This window comes from Emericellopsis cladophorae, assembly GCF_022114955.1.
Source record: "Emericellopsis cladophorae strain MUM 19.33 chromosome Unknown NODE_1_length_1489480_cov_119_871856, whole genome shotgun sequence".
NCBI lineage: Eukaryota > Fungi > Ascomycota > Sordariomycetes > Hypocreales > Bionectriaceae > Emericellopsis > Emericellopsis cladophorae.
Genome location: NW_026250926.1, coordinates 217,312 through 232,914, shown reverse-complemented (window position 1 = coordinate 232,914; position 15,603 = coordinate 217,312). Strand labels below are relative to the sequence as shown.

At 60.9% G+C, this 15,603-nt stretch overlaps 8 protein-coding genes across 8 annotated transcripts; 4 read left to right on the top strand and 4 right to left on the bottom strand.

Annotated features, from left to right (window-relative positions):
* Nucleotides 1-384: 384 nt before the first annotated feature.
* On the top strand, nucleotides 385-3,105 carry J7T54_005944 (Checkpoint protein-like protein; the record flags this gene model as incomplete). Its single annotated transcript, XM_051508918.1, has 1 exon — nucleotides 385-3,105. One exon carries the CDS (start codon nucleotides 385-387, stop codon nucleotides 3,103-3,105), a length of 2,721 nt encoding a protein of 906 aa, XP_051366466.1.
* Nucleotides 3,106-3,570: 465 nt separating this feature from the next.
* J7T54_005943 (uncharacterized protein) lies at nucleotides 3,571-4,524 on the top strand (the record flags this gene model as incomplete). Its single annotated transcript, XM_051508807.1, has 4 exons — nucleotides 3,571-3,784; nucleotides 3,853-3,898; nucleotides 3,960-4,148; nucleotides 4,215-4,524. The coding sequence occupies 4 exons, from the start codon at nucleotides 3,571-3,573 to the stop codon at nucleotides 4,522-4,524; spliced, it is 759 nt and encodes a 252-aa protein (XP_051366465.1).
* Nucleotides 4,525-4,708: 184 nt separating this feature from the next.
* Nucleotides 4,709-6,019, bottom strand: J7T54_005942 (COP9 signalosome complex subunit-like protein; the record flags this gene model as incomplete). The annotated part of the gene is made up of 2 exons (XM_051508696.1): nucleotides 4,709-4,735; nucleotides 4,787-6,019. The coding sequence occupies 2 exons, from the start codon at nucleotides 6,017-6,019 to the stop codon at nucleotides 4,709-4,711; spliced, it is 1,260 nt and encodes a 419-aa protein (XP_051366464.1).
* Nucleotides 6,020-6,341: 322 nt separating this feature from the next.
* Nucleotides 6,342-7,461, top strand: J7T54_005941 (putative fad dependent protein; the record flags this gene model as incomplete). The annotated part of the gene is made up of 3 exons (XM_051508586.1): nucleotides 6,342-6,370; nucleotides 6,425-7,142; nucleotides 7,198-7,461. 3 exons carry the CDS (start codon nucleotides 6,342-6,344, stop codon nucleotides 7,459-7,461), a joined length of 1,011 nt encoding a protein of 336 aa, XP_051366463.1.
* Nucleotides 7,462-7,860: 399 nt separating this feature from the next.
* J7T54_005940 (glycosyltransferase family 69 protein) lies at nucleotides 7,861-9,123 on the top strand (the record flags this gene model as incomplete). The annotated part of the gene is made up of 1 exon (XM_051508475.1): nucleotides 7,861-9,123. The coding sequence occupies one exon, from the start codon at nucleotides 7,861-7,863 to the stop codon at nucleotides 9,121-9,123; it is 1,263 nt and encodes a 420-aa protein (XP_051366462.1).
* Nucleotides 9,124-9,285: 162 nt separating this feature from the next.
* J7T54_005939 (uncharacterized protein) lies at nucleotides 9,286-10,202 on the bottom strand (the record flags this gene model as incomplete). Its single annotated transcript, XM_051508366.1, has 5 exons — nucleotides 9,286-9,662; nucleotides 9,714-9,844; nucleotides 9,901-9,927; nucleotides 9,980-10,095; nucleotides 10,176-10,202. 5 exons carry the CDS (start codon nucleotides 10,200-10,202, stop codon nucleotides 9,286-9,288), a joined length of 678 nt encoding a protein of 225 aa, XP_051366461.1.
* Nucleotides 10,203-10,700: 498 nt separating this feature from the next.
* On the bottom strand, nucleotides 10,701-13,001 carry J7T54_005938 (uncharacterized protein; the record flags this gene model as incomplete). The annotated part of the gene is made up of 1 exon (XM_051508255.1): nucleotides 10,701-13,001. The coding sequence occupies one exon, from the start codon at nucleotides 12,999-13,001 to the stop codon at nucleotides 10,701-10,703; it is 2,301 nt and encodes a 766-aa protein (XP_051366460.1).
* A 310-nt stretch (nucleotides 13,002-13,311) lies between these two features.
* On the bottom strand, nucleotides 13,312-14,911 carry J7T54_005937 (Ammonium transporter-like protein; the record flags this gene model as incomplete). Its single annotated transcript, XM_051508146.1, has 2 exons — nucleotides 13,312-14,760; nucleotides 14,810-14,911. 2 exons carry the CDS (start codon nucleotides 14,909-14,911, stop codon nucleotides 13,312-13,314), a joined length of 1,551 nt encoding a protein of 516 aa, XP_051366459.1.
* Between the last annotated feature and the right edge of the window lie 692 nt (nucleotides 14,912-15,603).

Sequence of the window (15,603 nt, the reverse complement as noted above, 5' to 3'; positions counted from 1 at the left end):
TTCTACTTCAGACGCTTGCGACATGGCATTCGGGAGCTGTGCCACAGTCATGGTGATTGGGCGTTTGTATGAAAAAGGACGTACTATGGCAGTGTTGTATGAATGAGACTGATATACTGCTGCTATGTGATGGCTTGTTCAGCAGTGGAAGAACGCCGGTTCTTTCTACATGTCTGTAGGGACGCGCTTGGCAATACTACCTGATGATCAATTCGTAATCAGAGCAGTATTTTGGAACAAAAGTGAACAAAAATCACGGCAGTTCTTTTCCAATTGAACTTTCCATGTTGACATTGGACCGAGCTGGGCACGTCGGACGTCACAGTCGCACAGTGTGTACCTAGGTACTACCATACAAAGGGCCATGCCGCACCGTCCCAGCTGATGAGCACTCTCACATTCACGGTTCTCGTCGCGTACAAGTCCGCCTACTCCACGCTCAAGACACTCGCAACGTCTGTCGTACCAGTGTCTTCGGGACGGACTTATGCAACCCATGGATCGCGACTTTGCACCCCTCCCACCGCGCTGATGGCTCCGCCCGCGAAGCGCCGCAAGCGCAACAACGACCTCGACGTTTCAGATGACGAGAACGTGAAGCCACGCGCAGGCAACACCCTCGCCAATTTCTTGGTCTCCTCCCCTTCGTCCCCCGCCAAACACCGAGTTGTCCAGCCATCGCCAAGTCCTAGCAAGGGCAGGGGGGCTACACGAGCCACGACGCGCGGGTCGACGCAACCCAAAAACGGCAGAAGCCCGAGCTCGAAGAAGACCGCGAAAGACATTGGCACAGGAGACGAGAGGGCGAAGACGGCCGACTTGAAGACCCTCTTCTCGAAACAGGCGCAGCGCGAGCCAAAGAAGCCCACGGCGATCGACGACTTACTGAGCGACCCTATTTCCGAAGACGAGATCTCGGAGCTCAAGAGCAGCTCCTCGAGCGTGGTCGGGCAGCATGCAAGAAAGAGGTTGCGGACAGATGTGCAGACAGCGCCATCTAGCAGCGTGAGCTCGAGCCAGCGATTTCTCAAGCCGACGAACCCGAATAATGCGGAACACAACAGCGGCGAGGATCAGCGACCGTGGTCCGAACGCTTCGGCCCCAGAAACCTCGATGAGCTCGTCGTTCACAAGCGCAAGGTGGGCGATGTCCGAAAGTGGCTGCAAGATGTCATGGCTGGCCGTATGCGCCAGAGGATCCTCATTCTCAAAGGACCGGCTGGCTCCGCCAAGACAACGACCTTGCGGCTGATCGCAGACAGTATGGGTTACGAGATTCTGGAATGGAAGAACCCCACGAACAATGCGAGTTCCGGTTTCGTCTCGGCGTCGGCGAGGTTTGACGAGTTCCTGGGCAAGGGTGGGAGGTTTGGCGCTCTGGACATGGACGACGAGCCGGCGTCGCAAACGCCGGCCAGGAGCTACGGAGGCACACATGGCGACAATGTGAACCGGATACTGCTGTTGGAGGAGTTCCCAAACACATTCTCACGGACCTCGACGGTGCTGTCCGCCTTTCGCAAGTCGATACTGCAGTACCTGGCCGAACACGTGCCGCCCCTGTCCATCTTCACGCAACAGTCGCAGCGCGAACCCATCAAGCCATTGGTTATGGTCATTTCAGAGACACTGCTGACGACGACTTCGGCATCGGCGGACAGCTTCACGGCGCACCGACTGCTTGGCCCTGAGATCCTGCGTCACCCTGGCGTCGGCATGATCGAGTTCAACCCGGTGGCCCCAACATTGCTCGCCAAGGCGCTGGGTCTGATTGTGCAAAAGGAAGCCAGGAAGTCGGGCCGGAAGAGTACGCCGGGCCCTCAGGTTCTACAGAAGCTGGGCGAGATTGGCGACATCCGCAGCGCCATCTCGTCGCTCGAGTTTCTTTGCTTGAAAGGCGACGACGAAGCGGACTGGGGCGCGCGGGTGACTTTCACAAAACCAAAGAGGGGCGCCAACGACGGCGCAAGCTTGACAAAGGGAGAGGCGGACAGCCTGGAGCTCATCTCGCAGCGCGAGGCGAGTCTGGGGATCTTCCACGCCGTTGGCAAGGTGGTGTACAACAAGCGAGACGAAGTGGCCGCAGGGAACGACGTGGAGAAGCTGCCACCGTACCTGTCACACATGTCTCGGCCGAAGCGATCCCAGGTCGATGTAGACTCGCTGATGGACGAGACTGGTACCGACACGCACACCTTCATCTCGGCGCTGCACGAGAACTATGCTCCCTCGTGTATAAGCACCGACGCGATGGATCTCTCCACCCCGATTGACTACGTCAACGAATGTATCGAGTCCCTGTCACAGAGCGACCTACTGGGGCCATCGCGCGATGTCTTCTTCGGCGGGCGTGGCGGCTTTGCCGGCCAGGACGGGAGCAGTCACATCCTACGGCAAGACGAGATCACGTTCCAGGTTGCCGTGCGCGGCCTGCTCTTTGCACTGCCCAACCCCGTGCACAGAAAGCAGGCGGACGGCTCTCGTGGAAGCGATGCATTCAAAATGTTCTACCCGCAAAGCCTCAAGCTCTGGCGGGCACGAGAGGAAGTGGAAGGCTTGGTGGACATGTGGTCGTCCAAGCTCCTGAAGGGCGATCTCACGGGACCAACGAAGAATGTCACCGAGGGAGCGAGTGCCTTTCGCAAACCCAAGAGCTCGTCTTCGGGGGAGTCATCTTGGATGCAGCGCCAGCAGCAGGGCTCCCGGCCGTCAGCGGTGGACAGCTCGCTGCCAGAGTCGCAGGACAAGGTCGACGACGATGCGATCCCCTTGCTATCCCTTGGAAGTGCGGCGCGCCGAGAGATGCTGCTCGAACGACTGCCGTACATGGCACACGTGGCCCGCTCGTCCTCCCACGCGGGCAAGAGTCCAATCAAGGCGCGCGATCTCGACAAAGTGGTTGCCTTTCAGGGTATAAATGCCCCTACGGATGAGGCGTCCGATGCGGAGGATGGAGAGGAGAACGACGCTCCTGCCGCGTGGGCCACCGACAAGCCATCCGAGGAGGCCAGCCCCAGGAAGAAGCGGGCTGGCATCAAGCCGGGCGCCATGAGCGGCTTGTTGGCCCAGAAGCTCGTACTGAGCGACGACGATATTGAGGACTGACGTCCGATTTGTACCTGATACTACCTATGCATGGATCTGGAGTTTATGGTGTTGTGGATTTGCACAAGGTGGCGGTATAGGTACCGCCTAATGGCGTGAACGACGATGTGCGAATGGAATGCACGCATCCTCAGCCACAGGGATCGTCCCAGTCTGCTATCAGTGTTGTATTCAATCTTCATGGTGCTCAACAATGTAGGGCCGCCCGAGGACCCTCACGATAAGCCTGGTGCGGCGCAGTAGAGCAGCTGCCCAACATAACTGTGCCCTGTGTAGCGCCACAGCGTGCAGGGTACAGCGTACAGTGTGCCTACAGTGTGCCTGCCTGCCTGCCTGCCTAGCTTCACTGTGAACCTGCAACTTGCATGCTCCGCCATCCAAGCACCTTTGCTCCCGTGTTGATACTGATTTGAGAGCTCCAAAGCGAACATCGCTATCTATTCTACGGAAGCAGCACCCATCACCATGATTTCTCGTCCCTGCAACATCTTGTGCTTTGGCGACTCCCTCACCAGCGGGTACTGCGACTGGGGGTACACTTCCCACCCCTACTCCATCCGTCTACAAGACCGCATAGCCCAGGAGTTGCCGCCGGGCACACGCTTCGAGGTCTTCACCAACGGAGAGCCGGGAGAATGTGTCGGTGCCGATTCGTTCAGGTCCAGGCTGGAAGTGGAATGTAGGGTCTTGCCGAGTGACCAGGCCCGCCGCATCTGACAAGCTGACGCTCATCCCCCCGCGTGTTAGTAGAGAAAAGGAGTTACGACTGGGTGATCATGCTCGGTGGGACAAAGTGCGTTTCTTTCCATTCGGCGCTGCCACATGTACCAATACAAGGCTAACGGCGGCAACAGTGATCTCGGTTCGTTCGAGTTGCCAGAGGACATCTTTCAGGCTCTGCACGACCAGTGGCACCGCATCCTTCGAAAAGGATGCAAGCTCCTGGCCTTGACGATTCCTGAGTGCGGCACCCGGCACGAACGGCTGGATCGCGCAAGGAGGATTGTCAACGACCATATCATGAGCTACCAGGCTGAGAACTAGTGAGTTGGCGCTAGCGATGCTGGGTGTGCTATCACAGGGGCTTGTCGAGCTGACAGCGAGTATAGTCACGCCTTTGATTTACGATCACATATACCGTACCACTCTCTCACCGAAGACGAGCAGGACACGCTGTGGGATGATGGTCTACATTTGACGGTGGGTGGGTACAACTGGATGGGCGCACATATCGCCGATGCGTTCATCCCCTTGCTCAAGCAGGACCTGCAGAAAGCGACGAGCAAGGATCGCTACTCGTCAAGCAAGCCGTCATCAGCAGCGAGTAGGTCGACCAAGTATGAGGACGACAAGCGGGTCTTTGAAGAGAGGGCGAGGGCTCCGACAAACGAGACATCAAGGCAGGTCATGTCGTCGTGAGAAAGAGGGACCTGGAGTGAATGTATAAGGTACGCCATGATGCGCGCTAGTAGCGTCGCTTGCGAAAGAAAGCCCGTCCTATGCTGTGCTTCTAAATGAACCGTGCCCGTTTGCGCCATGCCATGCCATGCCAAGCCCTCTTTGTCCCTATTTGTTTCCCGTTCTGTTTTCATGCCGTGCCGCCCTAGGCGAGATTCGCCTCGACGAAAGCCTGGGAAAGTTAGACAAGGATCCATATCCTTCGCGGGAGTGTCCAGCGTACCGGGAATTGCTCGTGGAGCGCGTTTGTGATATTCTCAACCTCCTCCGACAGATTCTCCACATTGGCGTCCCAGCGCCTCATCTCCTTGCCCACGACAGTCTCTGTACGGCCACTCCCCTTCTGACCAGAGGCCTCGCCACCGTCAAAGTAGACGAGCCCGCCGAGTTGATCGATCCGACCCGCCAGTCGGCCCTGCTCGATCATCCTCGCCGTCGTCTCCTCTGCTCTGCTGGCGTCCAGACCCAGGAGTGACCCGAGGGCGTCGAACCGAATGTTGCTATACAGCTTGGAGACGCCGAGCAGGTTGTGCTCCATGACCGCCTTGGCTAGGACCGTCGTGCCGTCCGCCGTGGTCGCCAGCTGGTGTGGCTGCAGACCCTCGGCAAAGGTCTCGACCTCTTTGGCCGTGAGCACCCTGTCCAGGAAGATCTTCTCCAGGATCCCAAACTCGTCCAGCTGCGCCGACCGCTCGTCTTTGTAGAGTCGGCCCAGCGTCCGACTTCGCAGTGGCCCGGCCGGCGCCAGGATGGCGCACTTGGCGGCCATGCTCAGCGTGTGCAGCCTCTCCTCCTCCGCGATGGCGAGCGAGAAGCTGATCTCGTGGTACTTGTTGGCCGCCGAGAGGAACTCGCGCTGCGCGTCGAGGATGCGCGCCTGGGACAGGTTGAAGTGCAGCGTCAGGCCCTGGTCCTCGACCCGGTGCATGATGTTCTTGAGCTTGGAGATGTAGGCGCTCGCGGCGGTGCTGTCGTCGACCTCGAGGTAGTTTCGGACGATGCGAATCCAGACCGTGGCGCGCTCCTGGATGGTGACCTGGCGCTGGGACAGGTCGAGGGGGATGTCGGCCAGGACCTTGGCCGCGTCGACAAAGTCTTCGTTGTTCTCGTGCGCCGTGGCGATGAGCTCACGCAGGACGGCGACGGCATCGGGGAAGACGGCGGACTGCGCGGCCAGGATGTCCAGGGTGCGGTTGCCGACGTCGATCCAGAGATCAGGGTTTTTGAGCTCCCTGAGTCGTGCCACAAACGCGGCGAGGATGGAGCGAGACATGACCACGCCAGAGGGATGCTCGAAAAGCGTGGAGATGACGGCGATAAAGTTGTCGGCCGTCGCGTCCGCTGAGGAGCTGTCGCAGATGTAGGCGAGGGCATTCTCGTAGAGGGCGGGCTGTTGGTCGATAGGTTTGGATGCTGTGACCTGGAGCCTCTGCAGGACAGCCGGATCTGGCGCCATGATTTCGAGTGTCTTTGATCCGTATTCAATGAGGAGGATTTTCGGGAGACGTTGGCTGTGTATGCTACAGCTCTCGAAGCGGGTGACGACGATTGCTGGTGGCAGGATGTGGAGTAATTTGCTGCAGCTTCACCGAAGCGAGCTAGCGGTCGGGGGACCGACATCGGAGGCGGGGCGGGTCTTTGGTGGGGTGACTCCCACAGGCATTTGGTCATCCAGCCTACCCTGCGCACATGTATTGGGTTTGGTGCTGGCTTTGATAAGTTATATGCCCAGTCATTCTTATTCTTCCTGAAATCAGACATTGGCTCTGTCCTGTAAAATGACCAAAGTCACGATCCTAGGCGCCGGGTGAGCTCTCCAGGCCAACCTACCAAGCAACCAGCCTACTGACCCAAGTCACAGCATCACGGGCATGGCCATTGCGGGCACGCTGCCCGCGCACTGCGACGTAACCATCGTGGCGCGCAACCTCCCCGGCGATCCAGATAGCATAGAATGGGCCAGTCCGTGGGCCGGTGCCTGCTGGGTAGCAGAGGAGGGATCAACACTCTCGGAGCAGACGATGCAGCTCGACGCGCTGGCGTACTGGCTCCGTCTGGCCGAGCGGTTCCCGGCGTCCAGTGTCAAGAAGACGGTGGTCTGCGATGTCTTTGACTATGCATCCCTGGAGGACATTTGGTACAGGGACAGGGTGCCTAACTTTAGGATCATGGACAAGGGGGAGCTCCCACCGGGAGCCAAGCTGGGCGTCTCCTACACAACCATCATGTTGACCCCGTCCATCCTCCTGCCGTGGCTACGCAAGCGCCTCGAGGCGAGAGGCGTCACTTTCGAGAGGGCGACGGTCCGCTCGCTCGCGGACCTCAAGGGCATGGGCCACGACGTGCTCATCAACGCCACCGGCAGTGGACCCATGTACCTGAAAGATGTCCAGGACCACACCATGAGCCCCGTGCGCGGGCAGACGGTGCTGGTGCGAAGCAACTTTGACGAGCTGTGGATCCGGCGAGGCGAGGCGTACACTTACCACCTCGCACGGGGGGACGGCACGGCTGTTCTCGGTGGCATCAAGGACACGGGGAGCACGGATCCTCGAGCCAGCGAGGCGACGAGACAAGATGTGAGTGAGCCCAGACGAGCGATGCCCACGAGTGAACCTGACATGATGACTCCAGATCATACGTCGGATAAGCGAGAATCTGCCGCAGCACTTCCCGTCTTCCAACGTCGAGGACTTTGAGGTCCTCCGAGACCTTGTCGGCGTCCGACCGTCCAGGAAGACCGTCAGGCTCGAGGAGGAGGAGCTGGGCGGCCAGTGCGTGATCCACGCATATGGGACGGGCAGCGGTGGCTATGCCTTTAGCTGGGGTCTGGCGAGGCAGGCCGTCGAGTTGGTGAACGGGCGTCTGCATGTGCTTCCAAAGTCGTCCAAGCTTTGACGGGGTGAATATTGGAGTGGAGGTCACGTGCGCACTTTGAATCGAGCGATGCACAATCCCCGACTCGCTTGGATGATCTGCGTCCTGCATGCCAGCACTTCCACAGCGGATGTATACTTGCCTCATGCTTCGCGCGGTCCACGGGTAGCTCGATGTATTATTAGCTCCAGTCTGAAGTTAAGCTTATACAATGTGTCAGGGCCCACCCATTCCAGCGTCTCATGAAACCCAATGCCCCAGGCGCCGCCGCGTCAATGCCAATGCGAAAGGTGCCGAGCCTCCCGGTGCATGGCCAAGCCCTGCCCACCAGTGCCTCAGACTCGCCTCAGGACCAGCAGCAGCACTTCCTCGCACTTGACCCCAACTCGAGAGACGACCGCCCATGATGCGTGAGTGGCGATGCTCATCCGACCTGTCCGCCTGCGACGGCTCCCTCTTCTCCGTATCATCACCCCTCTCCTCACCCTGCTCCTCCTCGATGCGCTGCTCCTCGTGGCAAGCCGCCCGGCTGCTCCGGCTTCTTCATCGTCACCCGTGAGCCCGAGACACACGGCCGAGCACGGGAGCGAAATCTTCATCGCCTCGATACACCGAGACTCGGCACCCCGACTACACGCCTCGTGGAGTGACGCACTGTTACGTCTCGTCGAGGCCATTGCCCAGGACAGTGCTGTCCACGTATCCATCGCCGAAGCCTACTCGAGCGACGGCACCCGCAACGAGCTGAGGCAGCTGCAGCTCGGACTGGAGCGGCTCGGCGCCAGCAACACATTCACCCACGGCATGACGGGCCACGAGCTGGCGACGCTGGTCGACAACCCACCCGTGCCGCGGAACATGCAGGGCGGGTGGCTGTGGCTCGACGAGGAGAGGCGGTGGGCATTCCGGGAGACACCGCTGCTGGCCAGCCTCCGGAACGAAGCCCTGGCGCCGCTGAGACGTCTCCGGGAAGAAGAGGGCAGGACGTTTGACAGGATCTTGTGGGTAGATGACCACGTCACCTTTGAGCCGGAGGACGTGGTTGAGCTGCTCAACACCCGCGGGGGCAACTACACGACGGCATGCGCCACGACGCTCGATCCGTCCTCGCGTCTCGCAGAGGTCACCGCTATCCGCGACGATCAGGGCCATCCGATCCTATCGAGCCGATGGCCCTGGTTTCTGTCCCTGACATCCCGCGCCGCCGCGCAAAAGGGGGTCCCTGTTGCTGTCCGGTCCTGCTGGGGCGGCCTCGTGGCCATGGACGCTGCGCCAATCTACGACGATGACGCGAGCCTTGCGTTCCGGGCCATTGACGACGCACTTGCCGATAGGCGCATTGAGGCGGACGAGACGTGCTTGCTGCAGGTTGACAGTGCGGGGGACAGGGGCGTCTGGATGAACCCAGGCGTGCGTGTGACACGGACGCCAGAGGAATACCACCGCGTCAAGTGTGGACGGGTGCCCTGGCAGTCTGCCGTCTTGGGATCCTGGGCAAATCGCCTTGGGCGGTGGTTTGGAGCCGCGGCTGTGGACTCTGACCTGCGCTCAAGGGTGCAGGCATGGTCGAGAGGCGTACCCGGGGGTAGCCCGAATAGATACGAACCAGGCGTCCACTGCTTGTTTGACGGTACACGTGTTGTCAGGCGTAAGCCTGTTCTCCGTCTGCCTTGGCAGCCATAGGAGTGTATATATGTGCGTGTATATGTACAGATGAATCCATGTCATATGATCATCCATCCTCTACCAGAAATGCATACGCCCTTCAAAACATGCTGCTGTTGTCCATGCGGAGCCCATCAAACGCCAATCCAATATCCAAAGCGCATGCAGTCTAGCCCGCCTCTATTTGTTGTGCCACACCAACGTGCGCAGGTCATCCCAGCTGTCGCAGTCCTTGTAAATGTACGTCATGCTGCTGCGCAGGCTCGACTGCAGGTCCTCGGGGTGGTGCTTGAACAGCAGCATGACGGCGCCCCAGCTGAGACTGGCAAACGCCGGCCAGGCGTAGTAGTTGATCCTGGAGTGCAGCGGCTCGGCCGAGACGAGGGGCAGGCCGTGGCCCGGCTTGACGGCGATGCGGGCGAGCGCGAGGGCGACGCGGGCAAAGATGTAGATGACAATCTGCTGGTTGACCGAGGAGATCTTGCCCGTGCGCGGGGAGCGGCCGCCAAAGACAAAGTAGCCGCCCAGGAGGCCGGCGAAGAAGGAGTCGTAGGGGCCTTGCTCTGTGTTAGTGTCGAGGCGTTCTAGAGGGGTGCTGCTTCACTGACCTTCCTTGCCGGGTGTGGGACCGAATCGCTTCAGGGCCATCATGGTGAGCTTGTATATACTGGCGAAGCGGGCGAGGTTGGAGGCGTGGTGTCTCGTCGCGCGCAGCACGAGGCCGACTTTTTGTCGAAAGCTGTGCACGAAACAGGTTAGGTCCGGCCGGTGGTCAAGAGCAGGTCAACAACGTACGTTCCCGATCGGAAAAGAAAGATCATGCTACGTGATGTTAGCAGATGTTTTCATGTTCCTTTCCACAGTGGACACGTACACCAGCGCATGGGGGAAGCGCACTTTGGTCCCATACACGGCGCCATTGCGGGCTGTCTTGACGAGGGAGAGGACGTCGTGGTACTTGGGGTCGCGGACAATCTGCTCGAGCGCGGCCTGTGGTGTCTGTCAGTCTCTGCGTGGGAGGGTGAGCGTGGTCGTCGTGCAGCGAGGCTGCGCAGCACAGGGCACCCTACCTTGATGCCGTCGAGTGTGGAGGCCATGGTGATGGTGAGCGCGGTGGTGAGTTGCGCCTCGGCTGGTAGCGGCTGCAGATGGATGGATGGATGGATGGATGGATGGATTGATGGCAGTCGCGTGGGCCTTGGGGGGTTTCCAGTCGACGAGGCGGCAAAGTAGCGTTCAGGACAGACCGCGAGGCTTCGCAATAGGTATCATGAAGCAGTCATGGGGGAGGGAGAAGGGACTTCTTGTCGTGGTTGGAGATGGTCCATGGATGGCATGCCGCTGGTGAGCCTCGGGCCACAGGCGGGTATTCAGGCAGGCGCACGGTCCGCCGAGGGCTCCTGCCAATTCCAGTTCCGCCTCCACGGACCACAGGGACCCATGACGTCTCTGTGGGGGAAATTGTTAGTGCAACGGGCGGGGCAGATTGGCATGTGACACTGACAGCAGACATTAACAACACCAAAGGTCAGGTAGGTCAAGGATGGAGGTGAATGATTGTTTATAATACTGACATGCACGTCCCCTACGACCCCCTAGCACCACCGTTCGTGCGGCTCGCGCCACTGGACACCCAGAAGCGCAAAGATCCTCCTCTCGTCCCGCCCCTCGACGAGCTCCCCCTCTGTCACCCTGGCCCTCGCGGCACCGCGCAGCACATTCCTGTAGAGACCGCGCTGATTCAGGCGCATCCCCTTTCTGCTGGCGAGCAGGCGCATGCTGCGGTTGAAAATGTCGTTGCCCGTAAAGTAGAGGAGCGCCGCGCCCAGCTCCGTCTCTGGCACCAGCAGGAAGTCAATGCGTCGCCAAAGGTGACGTTGTTCTGTCGACGACGATGACGGCGACGACGACGATGGCAGCACGCAGCACCCGTGCCACTTGCTGCCCTCGGCGGACCGCGACGAGGCCAGGCACGCCACCAGGAACCCGCTCGCCTCGAGGGTCCTCGTGAGCGTGTCGAGGAACGGCACCAGGTCGCCAGACAGCTCCGTGCCGGGCTTGGTTACCACAATGTCAATGTCGCCCGACGTCTGGGACCCGCGCCGATAGCTGCCCCCGATGATAATCTCCACGGCCCCGTCGATCCCTGCGGCGGTCTTCTTCACAATGCTGCCGAGTGCTTCCACCTCGTGTCTCGGTATGCGCTGCTGCAGGTCGTCATACCGCTCTATGCCCACGAGCTGGTTGGCGGACAGCCTGGCGTCCCTCTTCAGATCGTCCAGCGTCCGGAACCCCTGCGCGATCCACTGTTGTGCCTGCTTGTTGCCAACACCGTAGATGCCCATGAACAGCCGCAGCACCTTGCCCATGGGCTCATCCTCCGCGTACTCGAGCCGTCGAAGACGGTCCGTCGTGACAACCTCCTCAATCGTCTGCGCCAGCCGTGGACCGACGCCCGGCAGCCGGAGCGCCTCCTGCTCCGTGGTGATGCGCACGTCCTGCCGCTTCAGGGTGCTGATGGCCTTCCGGTAGGCCACGGTGCGCCAGTTGTCGTTGATGCGGTCGTAGTAGCCCGCCATCTGCTGCAGCACCTCCATCGTCCTGGCGTTGGGGTTGTCGGGGCGAGCGTCCTGCGCCGTGGCTTGATTGCACGCGAACCGCTCCTCGAAGCGCATCTTCTTGCCTCGGGATGCGGGACGATGTGTTTGGCGGCTGCGTTCCACCTCCGAGCCCGCCTCTTCGTCTGCGCTTGGTAAGTCTTCGACTGTCCCGGCGTTGGAGCGCGCGTCTTCGTCGTCGTGCTCTTCGGCATCGAGTGGGAGTTCTCTATACTCTTGCATCAAGTCGATGACACTGGACAACTCGTCGCCCTTGGCATCCCGGGACGGTGTCGGTTCCGCCATGGCGCTCAGGTCGAGGACCACAGGCTGCGACTCGCCACCGCGCGGCCCGGCTTCCAGGGAAGACTCTTCGCTCCTCCCGGGCGTCCCTCTGGGCGGAACGTAATCCCACTTCTTCGGGTTCCTCTGCGGCGGCTTCAGCTGCAGCGACCGTGACAATTCCTCCGATCTCGGCGGCGGTGCTGCTGCTGCTGGTTCAGCTGTGGGCGGCTGGGCATCCGGCTGCCCGCGCAGCAAGTACTTCTTCTGCCCGACATCCAGAACGGACTTGAACTGCATGCAGTCCAGCGGCCAGTCCTCATTCACGACAGCCGCCCCTCGTGCCGCCGTGGCCAGGTCAGCCTCTACATCTTGAAACGTGAGCGCCTTGTCCACGATGAAGTGCGTGGCCCCGGAAGCAAACTCTGTCCTGGTCGCACCGCATGCCTTGGCCTTGGCCATCCTCATCCTCCGCGCGGGGGCAATGTCGTTGTTGGGGACATAGTAAAAGACCAGGCCCTGGAAGACCTGCTCAGTCGCTGGTCTCGGTGGCACGTCGCTGGCCTTTCGTCGCCGCCGCTTCGTGGCTGTCGGTGTCTCGGTCTCATTCTCACTCGTCATTCGTTTCGGCAGTGGAAGCGGCGCCGTCTCGCTGCGTTGGAGACGACGGGTCGACGCGGGGATGGCGGTGGTCGTGTCGTCGGATTCCGTGCCTTGGAGCAGGTTGTGAAGCACTCCCTTGCGTACGTAGACGCTCGCAGGTGTGTTTTGGATGACCTTGGAGGAGTCGCCCTGCTTCAGTGTCTGGGGCGCCGATGAGACTCTTCTGGGTGTCGTGTGCGGCGGTGCCCTCGCCGACGTCGGGGGTGATGGTCGTTTCGGCCGGGGTTTGAAGAAGCCATTGCAATCACGGCGCAGCGAGATTTCCTCTGGGCTCAGTGCATCGTCTGGGGGTGGTTCCAGGTTCTCGAACAGGTGCCGCTTATCGGCAAGGGAGATAGTGACGTCCATTGTCATGTCGGGCTGTCAAGGGGTGTTGATGAAAGGAAACAGTGGTCATGGTGAGATGGTACTCCATATCTGGTGGAGGCTACATGTGTCTGGCTGAGCGGCTGTGAGTGTGAGTGAGGTGAGGTGAGGTGAGGAGGTGAGGATGGTTGCCTGGCTTGAGTTAGGATGGAGTGGTCACGTGAGACGATGGAGCGTGCACCACGAAAGGCTCCTCAACAGCAACAACGCCATATCAACAATCATAGAATAGGGTATCTTGGGTATATATACTGCCTACACGGCCAAAACAGAAAATACATTGCTGCGCTTCATTCATTCACATGGCGTGCCCCGCCATGCCCGACGGGCCCCCGTTGGGAGCGTACATATTGGGCCCTGCCGGTCCCGGTCCTGGCCCTGGCCCCGGCCCCAGCCCCATGAGCTGCTGCATGTTGTGCTTCTCCATATGGTGAAAGGCGGCGGGGTCGGCCGAGTAGCGGCTACCAGCCTCATGGTCGACGTCGTTGAGGACCTCGCGGGTGAGCTCGACGTAGTCGTAGGCAAACTCGCCAATCTCGGTGTCGTCCATTCCCAAGATCTCAGCGTCCTCGGAGGCGCGGATACGCAAGCCCGGGATCATGTTGAGGACGAAGAGGATGAGGGCGGTGCCGACAAAGGAGTAGGCGCCGCCAGCCACCGAGTCGGCGAGCTGGTGGGCGAGCTGGATCCAGTGGCGGTTCAGCCAGCCGCCCTCGATGCGGGTGACGCCGTCGAGGGCGGCGATGTAGTCGGCGGCGAAGAAGGCAGTCAGAAGATTGCCGACGAGGCCGCCGACGCCGTGGACGGCGAAGATGTCGAGAGCATCGTCGACGCGAAGGAGGAACTTGAGCTTGGTGGCGTAGTTGGAGAAGCAGGCGCCAAAGAAGCCAAAGAGGACGGCGGACCAGGGGGGCACGAAACCGGAGCCGGGTGTGATGGAGACGAGGCCGGCGACGACGCCGGAGCAGAAGCCGACGGTGGACCACTTCTTCTCGAGGCGGAAATCGAGGAGGCACCAGGTCATGCCGCCGACGCAGCCGGCGATATTCGTATTGACGGCGGCGACGACGGCGCGCAGGTTGGCGGAGAGGGCGGAGCCGGCGTTGAAGCCGAACCAGCCGACCCAGAGGAAGACGGTGCCGACGACAATGTGCGTGACGTTGTGGGGGCGGTAGTTGAGCTCGTGGGTGCCGTGGCCGCGACGCTTGCCGAGCATCATGGAGTAGGCGAGGGCGGCGGAGCCGGAGGCGATGTGGACGGGGGTGCCGCCGGCAAAGTCGAGGCCGCCCATGCGGTTGGACCAGCCGGTCGGGTTCCAGGTCCAGCAGGCAATGGGGTCGTAGATGACGGTGGCCCAGATGAACATGAAGACGACGCAGGGCAGCATGCGGCCGCGCTCGGCGACGGCGCCGGTGGCGAGGGCGACGGTGAGGGCGGAGAACATGCCCTGGTAGACGGCGAAGAGCAGGTCGGGGACGCGCTCGGAGCCGACCGAGGGGCGGGCGAGGACGTTGATGAGGGCAAAGTTGTCGAGGTTGCCGATAAAGGGGCCGGCGGTGTGGGAGAAGGTGAGGGAGTAGCCCCAGAAGAACCACTGGAAGCAGGTGACGCCGGCGGCCATGACGGAGAGCCAGATGAGGGAGAGGGCGGACTTGCGGCGGGCGAGGCCCGAGTAGAAGAAGCCGACGCCGGGGATCATGAGGAGGACGAGGGCGGTCGCGGTGAGGATCCAGGCAATGTCGCCGGCCTGTGGGATGGTTAGGGCTGCGAATCAACTGCGCTGCCTGTGAACGTACCTCGTACCAGACGTTGACGTCAAAGTCGAGCGGGTTGGCGCCCTGCGCCGTGGTGCCGTTGTAGGGCACGAGGACGACGTAGTCGTGATTGTGGTCGGCCATGGTGGGCAGGTTGGGCGCGCGTGCGCGGGTGGGCACGACAGTCGCGCAGTGTCAGTCGAAGCCGGACGGACCTCTAGGGACCAGAGAGCACCTCCAAGTCTAGTCGTCCCTTACCCGGCGAGAGGGCAGGGTGTAGCAGTGGTGTGGTGGTGAAGTGGTAGTATTGCTGGTGACGACGATGCGAGGCCTGCGTTCAGCGGGTGTCCGAGTGCGCTCCTTGTTCGACGGGGGTGAGGAAGAAGCGATTGATCATATCCCAGTCGGAAGAGACATATGGGGAGTGCCGGCCGTGGGAATGAATGGAATGAATAGAATGGAATGGAGAGATTGAAGAGAGATAGATACCTAGGCCGTGGCGGCAGATGCTGGAGGGGCCCAGGCCAGAGTTAAAGCCTCGAGCGCCCGTCCGCCATGCACCAACTGACTAGCCTCAGGCAGTTAGGCCAACGTTGAGCAGCAGCAATCAGATGGCCCGCCATGGCCGTGGCTGCATTCTGTCACGTCCAGTGCATACATTAGTGGCCGTTTCGCATTGCTTTTGCTCGACTGTCGGGTGGTGGTGGTGGTGGTGGTGGTGGTGGTGGTGGTGGTGGTGGTGGTGGCAGCGTGGCAGCGTGGCCACGACAATCAATCGCGACTGACGCAAAGCAAATACGTACGTGGATTATTGAACTGGGGCAATTGGCTGCGTA